The sequence below is a fragment of the Coregonus clupeaformis genome, chromosome 35 (genome assembly GCF_020615455.1).
Source record: "Coregonus clupeaformis isolate EN_2021a chromosome 35, ASM2061545v1, whole genome shotgun sequence".
In the NCBI taxonomy this organism is placed as follows: Eukaryota; Metazoa; Chordata; class Actinopteri; order Salmoniformes; family Salmonidae; genus Coregonus; species Coregonus clupeaformis.
This window is the reverse complement of record NC_059226.1, coordinates 821,016-841,894: the sequence shown is the minus strand read 5'-3', so window position 1 is coordinate 841,894 and position 20,879 is coordinate 821,016. Positions and strand designations below refer to the sequence as shown.

The window sequence follows — 20,879 nt, the reverse complement described above, 5'->3', positions numbered from 1 at the left end:
GGAGTGGGCCAAAATCCCTGCTGCAGTGTGTGCAAACCTGGTCAAGACCTACAGGAAACGTATGATCTCTGTAATTGCAAACAAAGGTTTCTATACCAAATATTAAGTTCTGCTTTTCTGATGTATCAAATACTTATGTCATGCAATAAAATGCAAATTAGTTACTTTAAAATCATACAATGTGATTTTCTGGATTTTTGTTTTAGATTCCGTCTCTCACAGTTGAAGTGTACCTATGATAACAATTACAGACCTCTACATGCTTTGTAATTAGGAAAACCTGCAAAATCGGCAGTGTATCAAATACTTGTTCTCCCCACTGTTATATATATATATATATATATATATATATATATATATATATATATATATATATATATATATATGTGTGTGTACACATAAGTGCCTCTCTTTACTGATAACCATATTTAATTAGGGGCCATTATGAAAGCAGTGGGGAGAACATGGCGCAAGAAAAGCCGTGCGTTTTTTCAGAGAGAGGGGGAGCACTTCAGTCGCATTGGCCTCGTCAAAAATCTCGTTCTTTCAAGTGATAGCCGGACACTTTCACTCGTTGGACAGACCACGCAGACATGTCGAATAACAGCGCCAACAGCAGCAACTTGGTTATCGCTCAGAAGGTGGTAAAACAACTTCGGCTAGAGGCGAGTGTTCGCAGGATCAAGGTAAATAAATGACATTCAGAAAGACTGATAAAAAACTATTCTGCATTGGGTGTGACTGACTGACTTGTCAACATGGCCCTTTAGTAACTAGTGAAAAGCTATATTTTATGTAAAGCTTCACTATTTTATGGAAAACAACGCGTTATTTTGCTATTTCCAGGCCATTTGTTACAAAATGCTGTTCCATTGGAATTATGCCAGCTGTTTGCAGAATTGTAACTAACTGCAGAGGTGTCCAGTAGACTAGAGGAGTATCCTGTAAATTGACGTGCTCAATCGAGCGCCGCCTTTCAACTGTCATGTTGAGTCACGAAAGCCAATTAAACACTTTGTTACCTAAAGAAGAATGTAAGATTATAACGTAGTTCTAGTCTTGCTGTATGCATAGGGTGTTATGGCACATTTAGGCTACTCCTCAGCTCTTCACTTAGTTTAACACCGTTTTGAATGGATGTATTTAAGATATATTTAGATGTTAACGATTTGCTGTTAATTATGATCTAATTTAATAATGTGAAATATGATGATTTCCTGCTGTAGGCTGTGTAATCCGGAGAAAGCAAACAGCTCGTAGGCTAGTTTCCGCGCTGGTGCAGCACAGTGGTGGCCTTTGTTGATTGTGGCTTTGACAGTAGTGCGATTGTTGGCCGAATTACTCTTTTAGAGATTAGTCCGCAGACCTTAAACTACTCTGGAGCAGTCAAGCAAGCTGTGCTTTGAAGGACATATTAGAATGCAGGGAAAATATAGGGTGACTTGTATCTATAGCCTATGAAATATTATCAACTAACTAGACAAATAACAAACTCAATGTATAGCCCATTTGTGACTTGGTCCTAAAGTGCCATCTTGTGTTAATGGGGACAATGTTGTAGACTTCACCCATGAAACAAGCCCTCTAGTAAAGTACCAAATTAGTATGCTATTGCTGAGTCAAGTTCCATGTAGGAACTTTAGGAAAATAGCTGCTCATTTCTCAGATTCTCTCGCAGTGTGAGCTTGGACCCTATTACTGTAGGTTCATTAGACTGAGTATCAGTAGGAGTATTGTGGCAGAGTGAAAGGGTTGGCCCCTCTATTTATTGATGCGTGGACCAGGTCTCTCTTGAAAAGCTGCGTTAAAGCAAGTAGAAGTTAAGTAGAACAGGATTGATCTCAATTTACTTGGAACTTCATTATAGAAAACGCTGTCATTGTCAATGATGACTCATTCTCATGAATGCCCATGACATCTATATGTCATCTTTACAACAGTGTTATGTAGCCCTTATGACACGGAATTAAAGTATAAGGGAACTGACAGTGTCTCTCTGTTTCCACTCTCAGGTGTCCCAGGCAGCAACGGACCTGAAGACCTTCTGCCTGCAGAACGCCCATAAAGACCCTCTCCTCATAGGGGTGCCCTCCAGCGACAACCCCTTCAGACCCCCCAAGTCCTGCGCCCTCTTCTGAGGTGAGATGACAGTCTGATGATATGCTAGAGTAGGCTTCAACTAACTCCCTCTCAATCTCTCTCTTCTGTCTCTTTCTCTCACACACACACACACACACACACACGTGCATGCACGCACACACACACACATACACACACACACACATTTTCTCTCTGTTTCTTTCTGTCCTGCTTTCTTTCTCTACCTTCCTCTCTACCCCTGTTCCTCACTCTCCTTTTCTCTCTCTGTTTACTAACCTTTGACTTTATGGCTTTGATTGTTGCAGAGAGAACATAACCCATAGCAGCCATATCTCGTCTAACTGCTGTGCCTGTGATCTGATCGGACTCCATTCTTTCTCACTGCAGGCAATGGTGATGATGGAGGCTCGTAAAACACGTCTGAACATTCCCTAAGGATGCCTTTCTTCTCCCAGCCCCTCTGCGTCTCCTACACCCTACCCCACCACGTCCAGTCACTGAAGACCTCAAGGCCAGAACACAATCACAAGCATTTGACCCTATGCTGAGTAAGTTTTGACATATGTTCTGTTCTGGATTTCTTCAGCTCAATAAGGATAACATTTGCAGTCTTTTGTGTGTTGAGATCATTAGAATGGCAGCACTCCTTAAAGTATAAATATGGCAGTCTCAACCCAACTCTCCCTGTAGTCTCTACGTTTTTGTTACTTTTCTTTTACTCAAAGTGAAATTGAACTGTATTAGGATTTACACATTGTTGTTAGCGAGTCTTTTAAAGTGGTTGACCAAGTGCCATTACATGAGTATAGCCTACAGTATCATTGTTGTGAAGCTATATTCAACACACTGCAAGATATTACACCTGAGTTTTATCTCAGTGCTTGTTTTTCAAAATGGTGCTCAGTTGGTCGCAAACACAAATGAAGGTTCCACACAAACTCACCTTAACACTGTCACTGTGATTTTTGTCAATGAAATTGTGAAGCATTTCGATGTGTCATTTATGATTCTCTGCTAAGAGTGTGGTGACTCTATGAGCGTCTCAAGAGAATTGAGCCATTTGACTGAAATGTTACGCGGATTCTCATGTGTTAATCACTCGACTACACTGTTAAGATCCTCAGTTGACAGTTAAACCACTGTGATGCAAAATTGAATTAAAAAGGAGATAGTGTTACTATGTGTTGAAACGAGTGACTTAGAGAGGATGTTAGAGGTTTATTGTGAGTGTTGGCATATAGAGATAGGTCGTGCAAAAGATCTGTTTCAATGCTGGTTTTGTGGTGTTTCTCAGTCAACATCAGAATAATGACATGAAGGATCATAACAAGAATATGAAGGATTATGATTACTGTACTGACACTATAGATAAGTATAATTGCTGTGTATCATCATTATAAATAAGCCTTACCTCAGGACACTCAGTGGAAAGAGCCTGCTACTCCATTGGTGCATCTAAGTTAAAGTAAGCACACATTGTAAATGCTTGAAAGTCATTTTTAGGGTTCCCCACCCCACCCCTTTTACATTTTACTCTACTGCTTCAAACAAATGTGCCTTAGTATGTGCCATACTTCTGTTAATTTAAATGCCCCGATTTTAACACGAGACCTGTTGAGGCCTAAATCTGCATTTACTTTCCCACTTGATTAATCAGAAACACTTAAAGAGGACCTGGAAGGAGTTGAAAAACAACACCAGAGAATGAGTAACGTTTAGGAACCATACTGTGTTTTTATTACAACATGAAGTGTTGCTAAAAACTGGAGAACAGCCCTTGAACGTGTTCCAATACCCAGAAACATATGTCTTTAATAATATCCTCTGACATGACCACTGATAGGTGAAAGGACTAGGCCTAAATAGATTTTCACAGTACTATTATCTTGCCTACCAAGTCATTTCATATCAGTGGCCATGCAGGAAAGGAGATGGAGGAACGGAAGCTATTTTCACTATGGTGACAGACACTGAGCTCTGAATTCCTCTGACGTTATAATAAAGTGAAGAGATACATTTTTGAGAACTACAGTGTCCATAATGCATGGGAAAGCAGAGCACCTCTTTTTACAAATATTAGTCACTGAAATGCTCTGGTGGAAGGATTCATACATGTGGAAACACTGTCAACCTCTTGTGCCTTAACATTTATTTTGTATTTTTTTGTATTTGTCTTAGAATGGTACCATGTATTGACTGAATCATTTAATAAATGTATTATTTCACCTTCAACATCTCATTGAGTCTCATGTTTTATCAAGGAGTTTGCTTAAGAGTGGCCCCCTTAAGCTGACTGGCCAGAACACACAGAGTATCAGGGGTAGGCAACTCCAGTCCTGCAAGGACCTGAGTGTCTGCTGCTTTTCTCTTTTGCCTGGCACTTAATTAATCCACTTATGCCATAACTGGTTTATAAATCAGATGCTGATTTTGAGAGAACAAAAGCCAGCAGACATGCACTCAGGCCCCTGTAGACCAGACTTGCTCATCCCTGTCATATAGAATGCTGCTCAAGTAATACTAGTGCATATTTGCCAATAGTCTGCCAGAGAAACTGTATTTGGCTACTGCCCAAAGTTGTAGGTTTTGGTACTTGCTGCATGACATGTTACACAGCAGAACATATACTATTCACATAGATTTAACAGATCAGGATACGAAACGCAGCCTGGCTGACAGTCTGACATTCTTATTTTATTCATACGATTATTCAAGATCCCCTATTTCTCTATTTGTTCAACTAACTATAATGTCTATGCTGAAACAGTATACAGCAGTACAACAGAAGTCGGTGCAAAGTCTACTGTATTTGCACTAAGCAGTTTGCCTCTCGGCCACAGAGTGGCAGTAAAGCTGCGTGTATCCCGTTTCCTGTCGTGAGTGCGTGTCCAATGCTGGATGTGAGCGCCACTGTGAGCTGTCTCTTCCCCCAGATCGAAGATGGCGGTGTCGGTGTTTCCCGGCGTGCGGCTCCTCTCTATCGGAGACGCAAACGGAGAAATACAGCGTCACTCCGAGCAGCAGCCTCTACGACTGGAGGTGAAAGCCACACAGGACGCTGCCCTGATCAACCTCTCCAATGGTGAGTGGTCTTGAGACAGCTCTTCCATACCCCGGTTCGGCCTGGGCTCCTGGCTAACTTACGTTACCCTGGCTAACTAGCCAGAGCTAAATGCTAACAAGCTAGCTAGCTAACCGATGCGAGTGCCTTGTCTTGCACATGTGTGCGGATGGGGGTTCCACTTCAAAACCGACTGGTTCCACCTATAGAATCCAACGTAATGGGGACTGTTGTTTTAGCTTATCGCTACTAGCTAGCTAATATAACTTCGTTAGCTACTTCTCCAGCACCGCGACAGCGCACACTGTTGGTAGCTTAGCTAACTATCGGTGGTTAGCATTATCAAGCTTACTGCGTTCATTTCGTGGCTTGTGGACCACGTTTTATCTTACCTAGCTATTTGTCTTGAAGAATATTCTTTAAAGTAGTTATTTCATGCGAAGTAGTCTGTTTTTGCTCACACGAGACGTTTCCTGGACAGCTAACTAAGTGTGACCAAACATATTAGTTACCTAGCTACCCTTGTTTACTAATATCAACTTGCTAACAATTTAGCGCCAGATTGCCTTTCAATGATGCACCATCCTGTCCCGCAGCCAAGCCTGCTAGCCAGCTCGCTACACATTGATGCAGATAGCCAATGCTAATTGACATGTTAGCGTGCGCTTTCATTTCTGCTCCAAAAAACTAACTGTCAGCCCTACTACGCAATGTTGTGCCCTTCATGCCACACAGTACTAACAGTTAAAACCAACTGCGTCATATGGGCATTGCCCTCTTTATTAGCTAGTTAGATGTTTTTTTATGATAAAGTAAGATAACGTTTGACCCTTTGAGATGTGTATCTTAAGTGTGTGTTGTTTTGGAACGTCGTCGTCTTTGCGCACAGATCATAGTAGCGGTGCAAGCAAGCTAAACCCGGTGGCTCGTGCGTGCTACTTTATGGTTCTCTCATCTACCGTAGCTACCTAGCTGAGTTAATAATTGGCGATAATCGAAATCGTTCCAAAGAACAGGCTAAACAGGAGGCCTTGCGTGTCGATGAGCTAAACCAGGCTCGTATTAGTTATTCATCTTTGTTCTCCCCTGAACAATAGCCAACTAGTCCCCCATCTACCCTCTCCCCTGTCGTTCTCTTGTTTGCTCGCGGTCAGAGCTTGCAGCTTTTGTTACACTGAGGCACAGATGGGATGGCCCTTTCAAGAAGCCGTGATGTCCCTAGTTTTGATACAGTCAAGCTTGGGCTGTGGGGAAAGTGGAAATGTGTGTGTGTGGCAGTGTGTTTTTCAAGGTGTCCTATCAAAGTTTTATGATGTGTGTGATTGCCTGGTCTGGTCCATAGGCCCAACAGCAGTTTCCTCCTCCCAACATTCCCATGATGATGAAAGAGAAACGTTTCCATACCAGGCAGGAATGAACTCTCGATTGAATTGCTACTTAGACCAGCATGACTGAGAGTCTAAAGTAATCTGACCAATTTTACGTTTTCCATTTGGAAAAATAACCTCAGTGTCTTGCCACACAATCATTTTATTTCTGCGTTATTATAGCCACAATAGCACCTCAATAAAACACAGCACACTAGTAATGGCTATTGACATTTATTATAGTGGGCTCATCATACTGGAATGGGTGTATTTAAATCCTGTCCATGAGGGGCAATGTCTTGGCCCAGCAAAAATATCATAATTTTGCTCTTCACTTTGACAAGTGTCTTTATTTTTAATTTAATATTTTATTTAATTTAATTTTAATTTTAATTTTTATGATGACCTGACATTACCTTGTTAGAACATTGACATGGCTATCATCTGGTTGTTACATATCTGTAACATGTCTATAGTGACAGTCCTTGTCCCCCATCTGTCATTCTGTCATTGCCCACAATGTTCAGCTGTAGGCCTTGTTGACAGGACCTGTCGAGTGGAGGGAGATGGTTGTAGCCTAAATATTTTAAAGCATGCACTCTATCTCTCTCTCAGCCCTTGCGTCGAACACACACTTGTTAAGCAACACACACACTCCCTCATATGTATTTATCGCAGGTTAATCCTGTGTCAGTAGCTAGTTTGGTCTGTTAATAAAACATGCTGCATCTGGCTAATCTAAGTAACAGCGCTAGTCTTAATCCCATCACAACTGCTGGATTAAACCGCAGATTATCTCACTGCCATGCCTGCACAGCACTAGACCTACCTTGCCAAAGTATTGCTTTCACATATCCAGTCTTTAAAACTCTGTGATCTTTATCATCCAGGAGTGTGTGTGAAATAGCTTCAACAGAATACATTACTCACTTTCCCTCTGCTAAAGGAGGTTAAAAATAGCGCTCTGCTTGCTGCTATGGTTGAGTTGCTTTGATGCTAATTGAGTCAATAAAGCACTGTGTGCGATCGGGCCAATTCTGTGTTAGCATGTTGTTCTTCATGTTGTGTGACCTACCACGTACTCCTGTGCCATGCATATTCCATGAATGACCTGTTGTAGGCGTGTTGCCGTGCCCTAACTAATGTATGCCTCCTCCCACAGCAGAGGAGACATGCGTGTTCAAGTGTTCGGTCTCCCGGGACACAGAGTGCAGTCGCGTGGGGAAACAGTCGTTCATCATCACGCTGGGCTGCAACAGCGTCCTGCTACAGTTCACCTCACCTGCGGGTAGGTAACCCTGGCAACAACCACCGCTCTGTCTCAGAGAATGCTGTCATTGTCTGTCTGTCTGGTGTTTCCATCTGTCTTTGACTGCCTGCCAGTAAGCTATATCAGTCTCTGTCATTGACCCTCTGTCTCCTGTGTGTTTCTTGAGTCCCTGTCCTGGTGCACATGTTCCTGTCCTCATAATGAGATTCTTATTGTTTCTCAAACTTGTCTTGCCTCTGTCATGTTTGTGAACTGTTATAATTTGTTATAACTGGTCGTTTGATTTTTCATTATGACTGGCTTAAGACCGTTTAGATCTGTTATGTCTGATTTGTCCTGCTTATAACCTGTTATGACTATCTTCTCAAGAGTTCTCATCGTTCTATAACCTCCTGAAGAACTGCCGCGGCCACAGTGGAGAGCAGTCGGTCTTCAGCGACAGGACAGAGGAATCATCCGCAGTACAGTACTTCCAGGTACACACGCAGAATCTGCCACTCATTGCAAGAATTCATTTATTCCAACCTTGATTAGCTCAGTGACAATATTAAAACAACTCATGAAAAATAAGCTGTTCTGTCACTTTCTTTTCCTCTCTCTCTCTCTCTCTCTCTCTCTCTCTCTCTCTCTCTCTCTCTCTCTCTCTCTCTCTCCTTCTCTCTCCCCCCCCCCCCCCCTCCCCCCCCCCCCCCTCTCTCTCTCTCTCTCTCTCTCTCTCTCTCCTTCGCTCTCTCTCTCTCTTTCTTCCAGTTCTATGGCTACCTCTCCCAGCAGCAGAACATGATGCAGGACTACGCCAGGACAGGAACCTATCAGAGGGCCATTCTCCAGAACCACACTGACTTCAAGGATAAGGTACTGATGCACTGTCCTGGAACTTAAATATAGCTTCCTCTGAATTGAGTCCTTTGCTGAGTATTTGAAACTAAACTGATGTTTAATTGGTTTGGGATGTAGACACTGCTGGATTTCATTGATGTCTTTATCAGGGAAGAATTATAATCCATTCCCCTCTCTCTCTAGGTGGTGTTGGATGTGGGCTGTGGTTCAGGGATTCTGTCGTTCTTTGCTGCTCAGGCTGGGGCCAGGAAGGTCTACGCTGTGGAGGCCAGCACCATGGCCCAGCACGCAGAGGTAACACACACACACAAAACCATGTCGAAATTAAAATTGACCTACAGAACCAGTCAAAAGTTTGGACACACCTACTCATTCAAGGGTTTCTCTTTATTTGTACTATTTTCTACATTGTAGAATAATAGTGAAGACCTCAAAACTATGAAATAACACATATGGAATCATGTAGTAACCAAAAAGTGTTAAACAAATCAAACTTTATTTTATATTTGAGATTCTTCAAATAGCCACCCCTTTGCCTTGATGACAGCTTTGCACACTCTTGGCATTCTTTCAACCAGCTTCACCTGGAATGCTTTTCCAACAGTCTTGGAGTTCCCACATATGCTGAGCACTTCTCATCCCAAACCATCTCACTTGCGTCGAGGTCGGGGGATTGTGGAGGCCAGGTCATTTGATGCAGCACTCCATCACTCTCCTTCTTGGTAAAATAACCCTTACACAGCCTGGAGGTGTGTTGGGTCATTGTCCTGTTGAAAAACAAATGATAGTCCCACTAAGCCCAAACCAGATGGGATGGCGTATCGCTGCAGAATGCTGTGGTAGCCATGCTGGTTAAGTGTGCCTCGATTTTTCTAAATTAATCACAGACAGTGTCACCAGCAAAACACCCCCACACCATAACACCACCTCCTCCATGCTTTATGGTGGGAAATACACTGTGGAGATCATCCGTTCACCCACATCGCGTCTCACAAAGACACAGTGGTTGGAACCAAAAATCTCCAATTTGGACACATCAGACCAAAGGTCAAATTTCCACTGGTCTAATGTCCATTGCTCGTGTTTCTTGCCCCAAGCAAGTCTCTTCTTCTTATTGGTGTCCTTTAGTAGTGGTTTCTGTGCAGCAATTCGACCATGAAGGCCTGATTCACACAGTCTCCTCTGAACAGTTGATGTTGAGATGTGTCTGTTACTTGAACTCTGTGAAGCATTTATTTGGGCTGCAACATTTATTTGGGTAACTCAAATGAACTTTTCCTCTGCAGCAGAGGTATCTCTGGAGTCTTCCATTCCTGTGGCGGTCCTCATGAGAGCCAGTTTCATCATAGCGCTTGATGGTTTTTGCGACTGCACTTGAAGAAACTTTCAAAGTTCTTGAAATGTTCCGTATTGACTGACCTTCATGTCTTAAAGTAATGATGGACTGTCGTTTCTCTTTGCTTATTTAAGCTGTTCTTGCCATAATATGGACTTGGTCTTTTACCAAATAGGGCTATCTTCTGTATACCCCCCCTACCTTGTGACAACACAACTGATTGGCTCAAACGCATTAAGAAGGAAAGAAATTCCACAAATTAACTTTTAAGAAGGTACAGCTGTTAATTGAAATGCATTCCAGGTGACTACCTCATGAAGCTGGTTGAGAGAATGCCAAGAGTGTGCAAATCTGTAATCAAGGCAAAGGGTGGCTATTTGAAGAATCTCAAATGTAAAATATATTTGGATTTGTTTAACACTTTTTGGCAACTACATGATTCCATATGTGTTATTTCATATTTTTGATGTCTTCACTATTATTCTACAATGTAAAAAATTGTACAAATAAAGAAAAACCCTTGAATGAGTAGATGTGTCCAAACTTTTGACTGGTAGTGTATATATTTTCAATTAACTGCACTTTTTCTGGGCCGCAAATTGATTTTGACAAACAAATCAGTCCCAAAAAAATCTGTGCAGTCCTCCGTTGAATTTCGAAAGCCCTCGAGATGAAAAGTTTGCCCACCCCTGCTCTAACCCTATCCTCTTCTTGACATGCTAGGTAGCCATAAGTCTGGCAAATGTATCAGTCTCACTCTAATGCACACACACACTATTTTCCTCCCACACACACTAACCCTCTGGTGTCCCCTCCTCTAGGTCCTGGTGAACTCTAACCCTCTGGTGTCCCCTTCACTAGGTCCTGGTGAACGCTAACCCTCTGGTGTCCCCCTCCTCTTTGTCCTTGTGAACTCTAACCGTCTGGTCTCCCCTCCTCTAGGTCCTGGTGAACTCTAATGGTCTCCCCTCCTCTTGGTCCTGGTGAACTCTAACCGTCTGGTGTCCCCTCCTCTAGGTCCTGGTGAACTCTAACCCTCTGGTGTCCCCTCCTCTAGGTCTTGGTGTACTCTAACCCTCTGGTCTCCCCTCCTCTAGGTCCTGGTGAACTCTAACCGTCTGGTGTCCCCTCCTCTAGGTCCTGGTGAACTCTAACCGTCTGGTCTCCCCTCCTCTAGGTCTTGGTGAACACTAACCGTCTGGGGGACCGTGTGGTGGTGATCCCTGGTAAAGTAGAGGAGGTTACGCTACCGGAGCAGGTGGACATCATCATCTCAGAGCCCATGGGCTACATGCTCTTCAACGAGAGGATGCTGGAGAGCTACCTCCACGCCAAGAAGTTCCTCAAGCCTAGCGGTGAGACAGGGGAAGGTTGGAGGGAGAGCATAGAAAGGGGTAGCGTGAGAGGGAAGGAGAAAGGGAGAAAATGTCAAGAGGTCTGAAGATTATTTTGAATCCCTAGCAGTAAATAATATTAAAGTCTACATTTGAAAACTGAGAGACATATTCATCATGACTAGCCACTAGTGATTGTACCATCATTAACTGACTTCCTGTGTGTCGCAGGTAAAATGTTCCCCACCATCGGTGACGTGCACCTGGCCCCCTTCACAGACGAACAGCTCTACATGGAGCAGTTCACCAAGGCCAACTTCTGGTGAGTAGGAGGGGGAGGGAGGGAGAGAAAAAAGGGAGAGTGGGAGGAAGGATGGGGTTGGAGGGACGGGGGGATATGGCAAGAGGAGAAGAAGCTCTGGGAGTTGAAGCAGTGAATGGAAGGAGATATCAGTAACTTTTCATTGGGCTGCTGTAGTTGATGGGATTGAGTTGATGATGATAATGATTCTATTTCTCACTCACTCAGGTACCAGCCTTCCTTCCATGGTGTGGACCTCTCAGCCTTGCGAGGCGCAGCGGTGGACGAGTACTTTCGCCAGCCCATTGTGGTACGTAGATTTCTCAATTGTATGTCAGACTCTTGAACACCTATTTTCTGACATTGCCTGCACCTCCCACCATGTCGGTTAAAGCGATATTCCCCCCAAGATGATTATGGGGTTCAGGGGGACGGTTAACTAGGAAATGTATATGGGAGGGGTGTTTAAGGCCTGAAATAGTCAGGGGTATGTGGGGACAAGAGCTGTTTGTGGAAGATTGGGTGGCATAGTACGGACTGGCCAGTGTGTTTGTTTACCTCCAAGGGTGGTACATGAGGTGTGTGTGGTCTATGGGCAAACACTGATGTAGGATAGGAGATTGCCTGTATGGGAGTTTGTGTTTGTGGTAGGAGATACCACAGTTACACTGTGTGTGTGTTATGAAGGCTGGGATAAATAAGCTAGATTCAGTCTGAGTGTAGGATCCCAATGTTTCGCCCAGTCCAGCTCCCCCTAGTCTAACACCACAGAACCAACAGTGAGGATTCAACAGTACTATCACTGCTCATATGAATCTCAACCCTTTTATCACACACAGCACCACACACACCGACAGCGACACACACACCCTTTTCCAGCGGTAGTCAGCTGGGCAGGCCTCCTCCGTGCCTGCTCCAGTGTTACTCTGCTGGGAGAGCCGGGCCAGGCCGGAGGGCCTGGTTCTGGGTACAGCCTCTGTTCTAGATCATTCAAATAAGGCATAGACCGTCTCCGTACCCACTCAAGCCAATGCTGCCGTAAAACATTTATATCTCACTGGGACTTACCTGGATACTCTCGCTTCCCTCCCCCCTTCCCTCTCTCTCTCCCTTCCCTCTATTTATCTCTCCCTTCCCTCTTCCCTCTATCTATCTCTCCCTTCCCTCTTCCCTCTATCTATCTCTCCCTCCCCTCTTCCCCCTCTCTCCCTCCCCTCTTCCCCCTCTCTCCCTCCCCTCTTCCCCCTCTCTCCCTCCTCTCTCCCTCCCCTCTTCCTCTCTCCCTCCCCTCTTCCCCCCCTCTTCCCTCCCCTCTTCCCTCTCTCTCCCCTCTCTCTCCCCTCTTCCCTCTCTCTCTCTTCCCTCTATCTCTCTCTTCCTCCCCTCTTCCTCTCTCTCCCTCCCCTCTTCCTCTCTCTCTCCCTCCCTCTTCCCCTCTATCTCTCCCTCCCCTCTTCCCTCTATCTTCTCTCCCTCCCTCTTCCTCTCTCCCTTCCCCCCTCTCTCCCTCCCTCTATCTCTCCCTCCCTCTTCCCTCTATCTATCCCTCCCCTCTTCCCTCTCTCCCCTCTATCTCTCCCTCTCCCTCTTCTCTCTCTCCCTCCCCTCTTCCCTCTCTCCCTTCCCTCTTCCCTCTCTCCCTTCCCTCTTCCCCCTCTCTCCCTTCCCTCTTCCCTCTCTCTCCCTCCCCTCTTCCCTCTCTCTCCCTCCCCTCTTCCCTCTCTCTCCCTCCCCTCTTCCCTCTCTCTCCCTCCCCTCTTCCCTCTCTCTCCCTCCCCTCTTCCCTCTCTCTCCCTCCCCCTTCCTCTCTCTCTCCCTCCCCTCTTCCCCCTCTATCTCTCCCTCCTCTCTTCCCTCTATCTATCTCTCCCTTCCCTCTCGCTCTCTTCCCTCTATCTCTCTCTTCCCTCTATCTCTCTCTTCCCTCTCTCTCTCTCCCTCCCCTCTTCCCTCTCTCTCCCTCCCCTCTTCCCTCTCTCCCTCCCCCTTCCTCTCTCCCTCCCCCTCTTCCCCCTCTATCTCTCCCTCCCCTCTTCCCTCTATCTATCTCTCTCTTCCCTCTATCTCTCCCTCCCCTCTTCCCTCTCTCTCTTCCCTCTATCTCTCTCTTCCCTCTCTCTCCCTTCCCTCTATCTCTCCCTCCCCTCTTCCCTCTATCTATCCCTCCCCTCTTCCCTCTCTCCCCTCTATCTCTCCCTCCCCTCTTCCTCTCTCTCCCTCCCCTCTTCCCTCTCTCCCTTCCCTCTTCCCCCTCTCTCCCTTCCCTCTTCCCTCTCTCTCCTCCCTCTTCCCTCTCTCTCCCTCCCCTCTTCCCTCTCCCCCCCCCCCACTCCTTCCCTCTCTCTCCTCCCCCCTTCCCTCTCTCTCTCCCTCCCCTCTTCCCCCTCTATCTCTCCCTCCTCTCTTCCCTCTATCTATCTCTCCCTTCCCTCTCTCTCCCTCCCCTCTTCCCTCTCTCTACTCCCCCCTTCCCTCTCTCTCTCCCTCCCCTCTTCCCCCTCTATCTCTCCCTCCTCTCTTCCCTCTATCTATCTCTCCCTTCCCCTCCTCTTCCCCTCTATCCTCTCTTCCCTCTACTCTCTCTCTTCCCTCTATCTCTCCCTTCTCTCTCTCTCTTCCCTCTATCTCTCTCTTCCCTCTCTCTCCCTCCCCTCTTCCCTCTATCTATCCTTCCCTTTCTTCCCTCTATCTCTCCCTCCCCTCTTCCCTCTCTCCCTCCCCCCTCTCTCTCCCTTCCCTCTTCCCTCTATCTATCTCTCCCTCCCCTCTTCTCTCTCGCTCTATTCCCTCTCTCTCTATTCTCTCTTCCCTCTCTCTCCCTCCCCTCTTCCCTCTCTCTCCCTCCCCTCTTCCCTCTCTCTCCCTTCCCTCTTCCCTCTATCTATCTCTCCCTCCCCTCTTCTCTCTCGCTCTATTCCCTCTCTCTCTATTCCCTCTTCCCTCTCTCTCTCTTCCCTCTCTCTCCCTCCCCTCTTCCCTCTCTCCCTCTTCTCTATCTCTCCCTCCCCTCTTTCCCTCTCTCTCTATTCCCCCTTCCCTCTCTCTCTCTTCCCTTTCTCTCTCTTCCCTCTCTCTCCCTCCCCTCTTCCCTCTCTCTCCCTCCCCTCTATCTCTCCTTCCTCCTTTTTCTTTTCCTCCCCCTCTCAGGACACATTTGATATCCGTATCTTGATGGCCAAGTCTGTCAAATACACAGTCAACTTCCTGGAGGCCAAAGAGGAGGATTTGTACAGGTGTGTGTGTCGTTGTGCCGTCTGTCTGTGTCTGTTATTCCCTCATATTATTGAATTATTATTCTTAGATTGAGTTGAGAATTGCGATGCATAGATACATGTTACTGAATGTGGGGATGTCCTACTACTCTAATATGGTGCTACTTCCAATTTGAAATTCCTACATCAGCAAAACATAGTACATAATTCCTTCTACTAGTGTGTAAAAATAACCGTAAAGCGGCAATCAGCAGTAGAAACGATTACAAAGTGAATTCCCCACCCCTCTTTAGGTAAAAAGCTGAGGGATGGGGCTGGAAAAATGTAACCACTCTCAAATTCATAGACCGAGCTATGGATGCAAGGACTGACCATCCATGATATCATAATTATAGTTTTAACCATGTTTTGACTTGATATATTGTTTACATTTACTTTGTTTACAAACATTGGAGTAAAACAAATATTTTGGGTTCTGATGGGTTATGACAGTTGAACTAAGCTCATTAGGCATTTCTAAGTTAAATACTTCAAGACTCAATGGGTACATATCATTATTTATAAGTCCAAAATGGGATGTAGCAACTGCTGATTGCCCCTTTAACTAGACTAACACTTATCCCACTCTTTTCTCTCTTTCCCTCTCTCTCCCCTTCTCTCTCTTTCAGGATAGAAATTCCCTTTAAGTTCCATATGATGCACTCAGGGCTGGTGCACGGCCTGGCCTTCTGGTTCGATGTAGCGTTCATGGGATCAATGTAAGTCGGCCTGAGCTGCCTTAACCAATCACCGGGGGCCAGGGCTGAAGTGTGTGTGTGTGTGTGTGTGTGGTCAGAAGGTCACAGGAATTATTGTAAAATCTGATCACTTGATCCAGGACTCCTGACCTATATGGATCCTGACTATATCTACACCCTCACTTTCCTTTTTCTTTGATCACTAGTTTTTTTATTTCTCACAGACGTTGCAGCAAACACCAAGACAGAAAGCGGGTGCAACTTAAAAGCAATAAAATCTAGTACAATACATTCACTATAGAAACATTTCACAATAAGTTGTAGCTATAGAAACATTTCAAAATTAGTTGTAACTATAGAAACATTTCACAATAAGTTGTAAATGGCTGTTCCTACTGTATATCTGACAATGCTTGTACTGTAGTAGGATGATGTTGATTGAACCTTAAAGTATCCTGACCTCTAACCCCCCTCCCTCTCTCTGCAGGGTGACAGTGTGGCTCTCCACGGCTCCCACAGAGCCCCTGACCCACTGGTACCAGGTACGCTGTCTGCTCCAGTCACCCCTCTTCACCAAGGCAGGAGACACACTCTCCGGCACAGCACTGCTCATCGCCAACAAGAGGTAAGGGACTGTAGAGGGGTCTGTTGGGGGTCTACTGGGGCTCTACTGGGGGTCTGTTGGGGGTCTACTGGGGCTCTACTGGGGGTCTGTTGGGGCTCTACTGGGGATGGGAGGCTTTGGTGTTACTGTGTTGTCATTCCCCTCTAGGCCCAGGCTTGTGTTATAATATGACACTTGTGTGTGTAGGTGATGTACAGTGCGCTCCATTAGTATTGGGACAGTGACAATTATTTTATTTTTTGCCTCATACAATGACTATGGGGTTAAAGTGCAGACTGTCAGCTTACATTTGAGGGTATTTTCATACATATCGGGTGAACCGTTTAGAAATGACAGCACTTTTTGTATGTAGTCCCCCCATTTTAAGGGAACCAAAAGTATGGAGACAAATTCACTTGTGTGTATTAAAGTAGTAAAAAGTTAAGTATTTGGACCCAATCGTCATAGCACGCAATGACCACATCAAGCTTGTGACTCTACAAATTAGTGCTGGGGTACAGAGCCAAAACAACAAAATGTGTCACTGTCCCAATACGTTTGGAGCTCACTTTATGTACAGTGCCTTCGGAAAGAATTCAGACCACTTGACTTTTTCCACATTTTGTTACATTACAGCCTTATTCTAAAATGTATGAAATAAAATAAATCCTCAGTAATCTACACACAATACCCTATAATGACAAAGCAAAAACACGTTTTTAGAAATTGTAGAAAACCAACCCCTTCTCTCCTCCCATACCAACCCCTTCTCTCCTCCCATACCAACCCCCTTCCTCCCATATCTCCTCCCATACCAACCCATTCTCTCCTCCCATACCAACCCCTTCTCTCCTTCCATACCAACCCCTTCTCTCCTTCCATACCAACCCCTTCTCTCCTTCCATACCAACCCCCTCTCTCCTTCCATACCAACCCCTTCTCTCCTTCCATACCAACCCCCTTCTCTCCTTCCATACCAACCCCTTCTCTCCTCCCATACCAACCCCTTCTCTCCTCCCATACCAACCCCTTCTCTCCTCCCATACCAACCCCTTCTCTCCTCCCATACCAACCCCTTCTCTCCTCCCATACCAACCCCTTCTCTCCTCCCATACCAACCCCTTCTCTCCTTCCATACCAACCCCTTCTCTCCTCCCATACCAACCCCTTCTCTCCTCCCATACCAACCCCGGCTCTCTTCCCTCCCCACAGACAAAGCTATGACATCAGTATTGTTGCCCAAGTGGACCAGACAGGCTCCAAGTCCAGCAACCTCCTGGACTTGAAGAACCCCTTTTTCAGGTGAGTTGGTCTGTTCCGCTGCCCTTGGCCTGTGCCATTCAGGATAACGAGGGGGGAAGGGGAGCTCCCCCTCTCATGGCGTGTATGCTGTTGTGTGTGTGGTTTTGTAGGTACACAGGCAGCACCCCCCACTCCCCCTCCTGGGTCGCACTACACCTCCCCCTCTGAGACCATGTGGAACAATGGGGGGCCTACAGCATGAGCCAGGGCATGGCTGTGTCAGGTAAATACACACACATAGAGGACACAGGTAGAGGGGACACACACAGAAGACATACCCACACACTGCATGAGGCAGAACAATGCTGTGTCGGGTAAACACACACACAGACAAAAACTAACACAATCTGACCCATGATAGCATCATCAGGCGAAAGGCATCCGTACAACATCATGACCAAATGTTTTACTAAACTGTAGTAATATCCCAGAATAGATCAGGCTAACAGAGTAGCAGACAGATAGGGGATGCATATTCTCTCTGAGGGGAAAACGGTGTGTGAGAGAAAGGATGCTTATGCTTCTCCTGTGCTTTTTTCCCATTTCGCTCCCTTTCACTCCCCATCTCTCTCTTCTCCCCATCTTACTCTCTCTCTTCCCCGTCTCACCCTCTCATCTCTCTCTCCTCTCAGGGATGCCTACAGCCTATGACCTCAGTACGGTCATGGGCAGCGGCTCGACGGTGTCCCACAACAACCTCATCCCCCTCGGTAGGATACTATGAACTGACTGACAAACCGACAGACTGACAGACATCACAGACAGTGTGACTGACTGTGTGTGTGTGTGTGCACGTTTTGTGTGTGTTTGTTAATACACAGTCTCACTGTTACCTCTGTTCCTGCCCTCCCTCAGTGAACACAGGGATAGTGAATCACACCCACTCCAGGATGGGCTCCATCATGAGCACAGGAATCGTCCAGGGTACGTCTCTTTATACACTATACCAGAGTTTCCCAAACTCGGTCCTGGGGCCCCCCCTGGGTGCACGTTTTGGTTTTTACCCTAGCACTACACAGCTGATTCAAATAATCAAAGGTTGATGATGAGGAGGCAGGACAGGACAGAGTTTGGGAAAACCTGCACTATACTACATCAAGTCAACATTTTCCTAAACGCCTATCATTTGTGTAAATAGAGGGGATGGATTCTGAAGTATGTGACATAGTTGGCCCACAACCAATCAAGGGAAAGTGATAACACTCTTTCCCTCTCTCTCCCGCCCCTTTTCTCCCCATCACTCTTTCTTCCTCATCTCTCCAGGAGCTTCTACTGGCCAGTCAGGTCCTAGCAGCAGCAGCTCTAACCAGCAGCAGCATTATCCCGTCACCAACCAGTTCACCATGGGGGGACCCGCCATCTCCATGGCCTCTCCCATGGCCATCCCTAGCAACACCATGCATTATGGGAGTTAAGACCTTGTCACCCCTCACCTCCGACCCCCTGCATGACCTCTACTAGCCCCTCCCCCTGACCCACCACAGCCAGAATACCAAAACCAGTGCTGTCATGTTGTCCCTTCAGCACCTTCTTTCTCCTTTACTGTCCATCTCTCCATCTATCACTGGTGTTATTCGCTCATATCCGTCCCTCCCCGCCGCTACAGACACTCTCTCTGTTTTGAGAGCTGTTCCCCTACTCCCTCCCTCTCTCATCATCGTGCAGCAGCTGCTATGATATCCCCAGTCCAGCCAGAGGGTGGCAGCACCTCTACGTTCAACTGACAGACTGATCAGCACAAGAAATTGGCAGTTTGTTTTAATGGAGAGCTGAACTGATGTGAACTTTGTTTGACTGGACCTTTTTATGCTTTACAGACGCATACATGTACACCTACACACACATATTGAACACAGAGACATTTGTTGCAAAGAAGAACTCATTGTACGACTGTACAGCAGGTATCATCTCCTTTATCCGGGTTCCCTCCCTCCTCTCCTCCCTTTTGGACATTTGGCCTCCCATAGTGCCGGTGTGATGCCCCACCCTTCCCCCTCCTCCACCAAACACACACCCAACCCCATCCACTACAGCCAGTCGCTATCCCCCCTCCCCTCATCGCTGGATTGGATGTCCCCCACTACAGATCTGCACTGAAAGGACGGGGCTTTCCTGTACAGTAGAACACTATGAACACCCATCACCGACCGCCATTTTGTTTTCATATCGAGGCACTTCTCCACCTGCCTGCCTCTCCTTAAGAGACGGCCCCATTCCAGACCGCTAGCTAGCTCCACACCCCCCACCCACCCACCCAAGTTGTTTGTCTGGTCATCCATAGTGGTAGTCTTGAGCCCAGTAGACCTTGGCTGTCCCTCAAGACACCCTATTCACTATACAGTGCTCTACTTTCGACTAGAGCCACATGGCCAAATGAAGTGCACTATATAGGGAATAAGGTGTAATTTGAGATGTAGCCTAGATGTCAGTGTGTAGGAGAACCCTGTAGAATGTGATCTTGAAGAACACCACCTCTGGAACCCTGATGTTAGAACCTCACCTCTGATGGACTGATTGACTTGTGAGGTGTGTCGTCCAAAGCCAATGAGCTTCGAGGACACAGCAGCAGACCCAGCCCCCCACTCCCCATCAGGATTGCAGTGAGCCGGAGTGGGCTGATGGTATTGATGGAGGCAGGGGTGGGATGGACCCACAGACTGCCAGTATGGACCAAGGACAGTGGTGTGGGCCGTTGGAGCAGCTGTATCCTAGTTTACATCCTTCCCCAGTTTCCTTTCCTTCCTTCATTTTCAGACTGAGGTGGGGAGTTTGGGATAGAGGGGAGTAGGGAGTCACCTCTTTCCCTCCCCCCTCCCTCACTACCTATGATCTCCAGACTCTAACATATCTAAACCTCACCCCTCCAATCTCCTCCCTCCTTTCCCAGACAAGCCAATTGCCCAACCTTCGGACAAAGACTTCATGGACATGTATGCATTGCTTCCAGTCACAATTTATGGACTGAGTTGAATTACATTTTTTTGATTTAGCAAGTTTTATGAAGAGAAAATGTCTTGCTAGTTTGTAGGGTTAACTTTTTTTCAGTTGTCTTTATTTGTTTTATTTCTTTCACAGAAAAGCAACAAACAAAAAAAAGTATAAAAGGAGTAAATTAAATGTTGGTGGAGAAGTCCCAAAAAAAATCCTCGGGTTAAGTCTTATAATATTTTACTTTTGTTGAGATATTGCAGTTAGAATCATACATAACACCAATGTTGTGATAGTTGCTAGCTTAGCATTCAAACACTACGTTTCTCTGACCTCAGAAGGGACATCTAATTGATGGAAGGTGCATCAGGAAGTCTCTTGTTCATTGTTTTTATTGCTTGAGGTAAGAAATTGCCCCTAACAAGTAGCCACAGATCTAGGATCAGATTTTCCTAACCATAAACAGCAGTTAGGGACGACTAATGAA

The 20,879-nt window shown here is 46.0% G+C and overlaps 1 protein-coding gene and 1 pseudogene across 1 annotated transcript; both read left to right on the top strand.

Moving 5' to 3' along the window:
- Window positions 1-541: 541 nt before the first annotated feature.
- Window positions 542-3,771, top strand: LOC123482505 (guanine nucleotide-binding protein G(I)/G(S)/G(O) subunit gamma-5-like). Its single transcript, XM_045210606.1, has 3 exons — window positions 542-686; window positions 2,013-2,139; window positions 2,488-3,771. The coding sequence occupies exons 1-2, from the start codon at window positions 594-596 to the stop codon at window positions 2,136-2,138; spliced, it is 219 nt and encodes a 72-aa protein (XP_045066541.1). The 5' UTR covers window positions 542-593; the 3' UTR covers window position 2,139; window positions 2,488-3,771.
- A 1,109-nt stretch (window positions 3,772-4,880) lies between these two features.
- LOC123482587 lies at window positions 4,881-19,714 on the top strand (annotated as a pseudogene).
- Window positions 19,715-20,879: the final 1,165 nt, after the last annotated feature.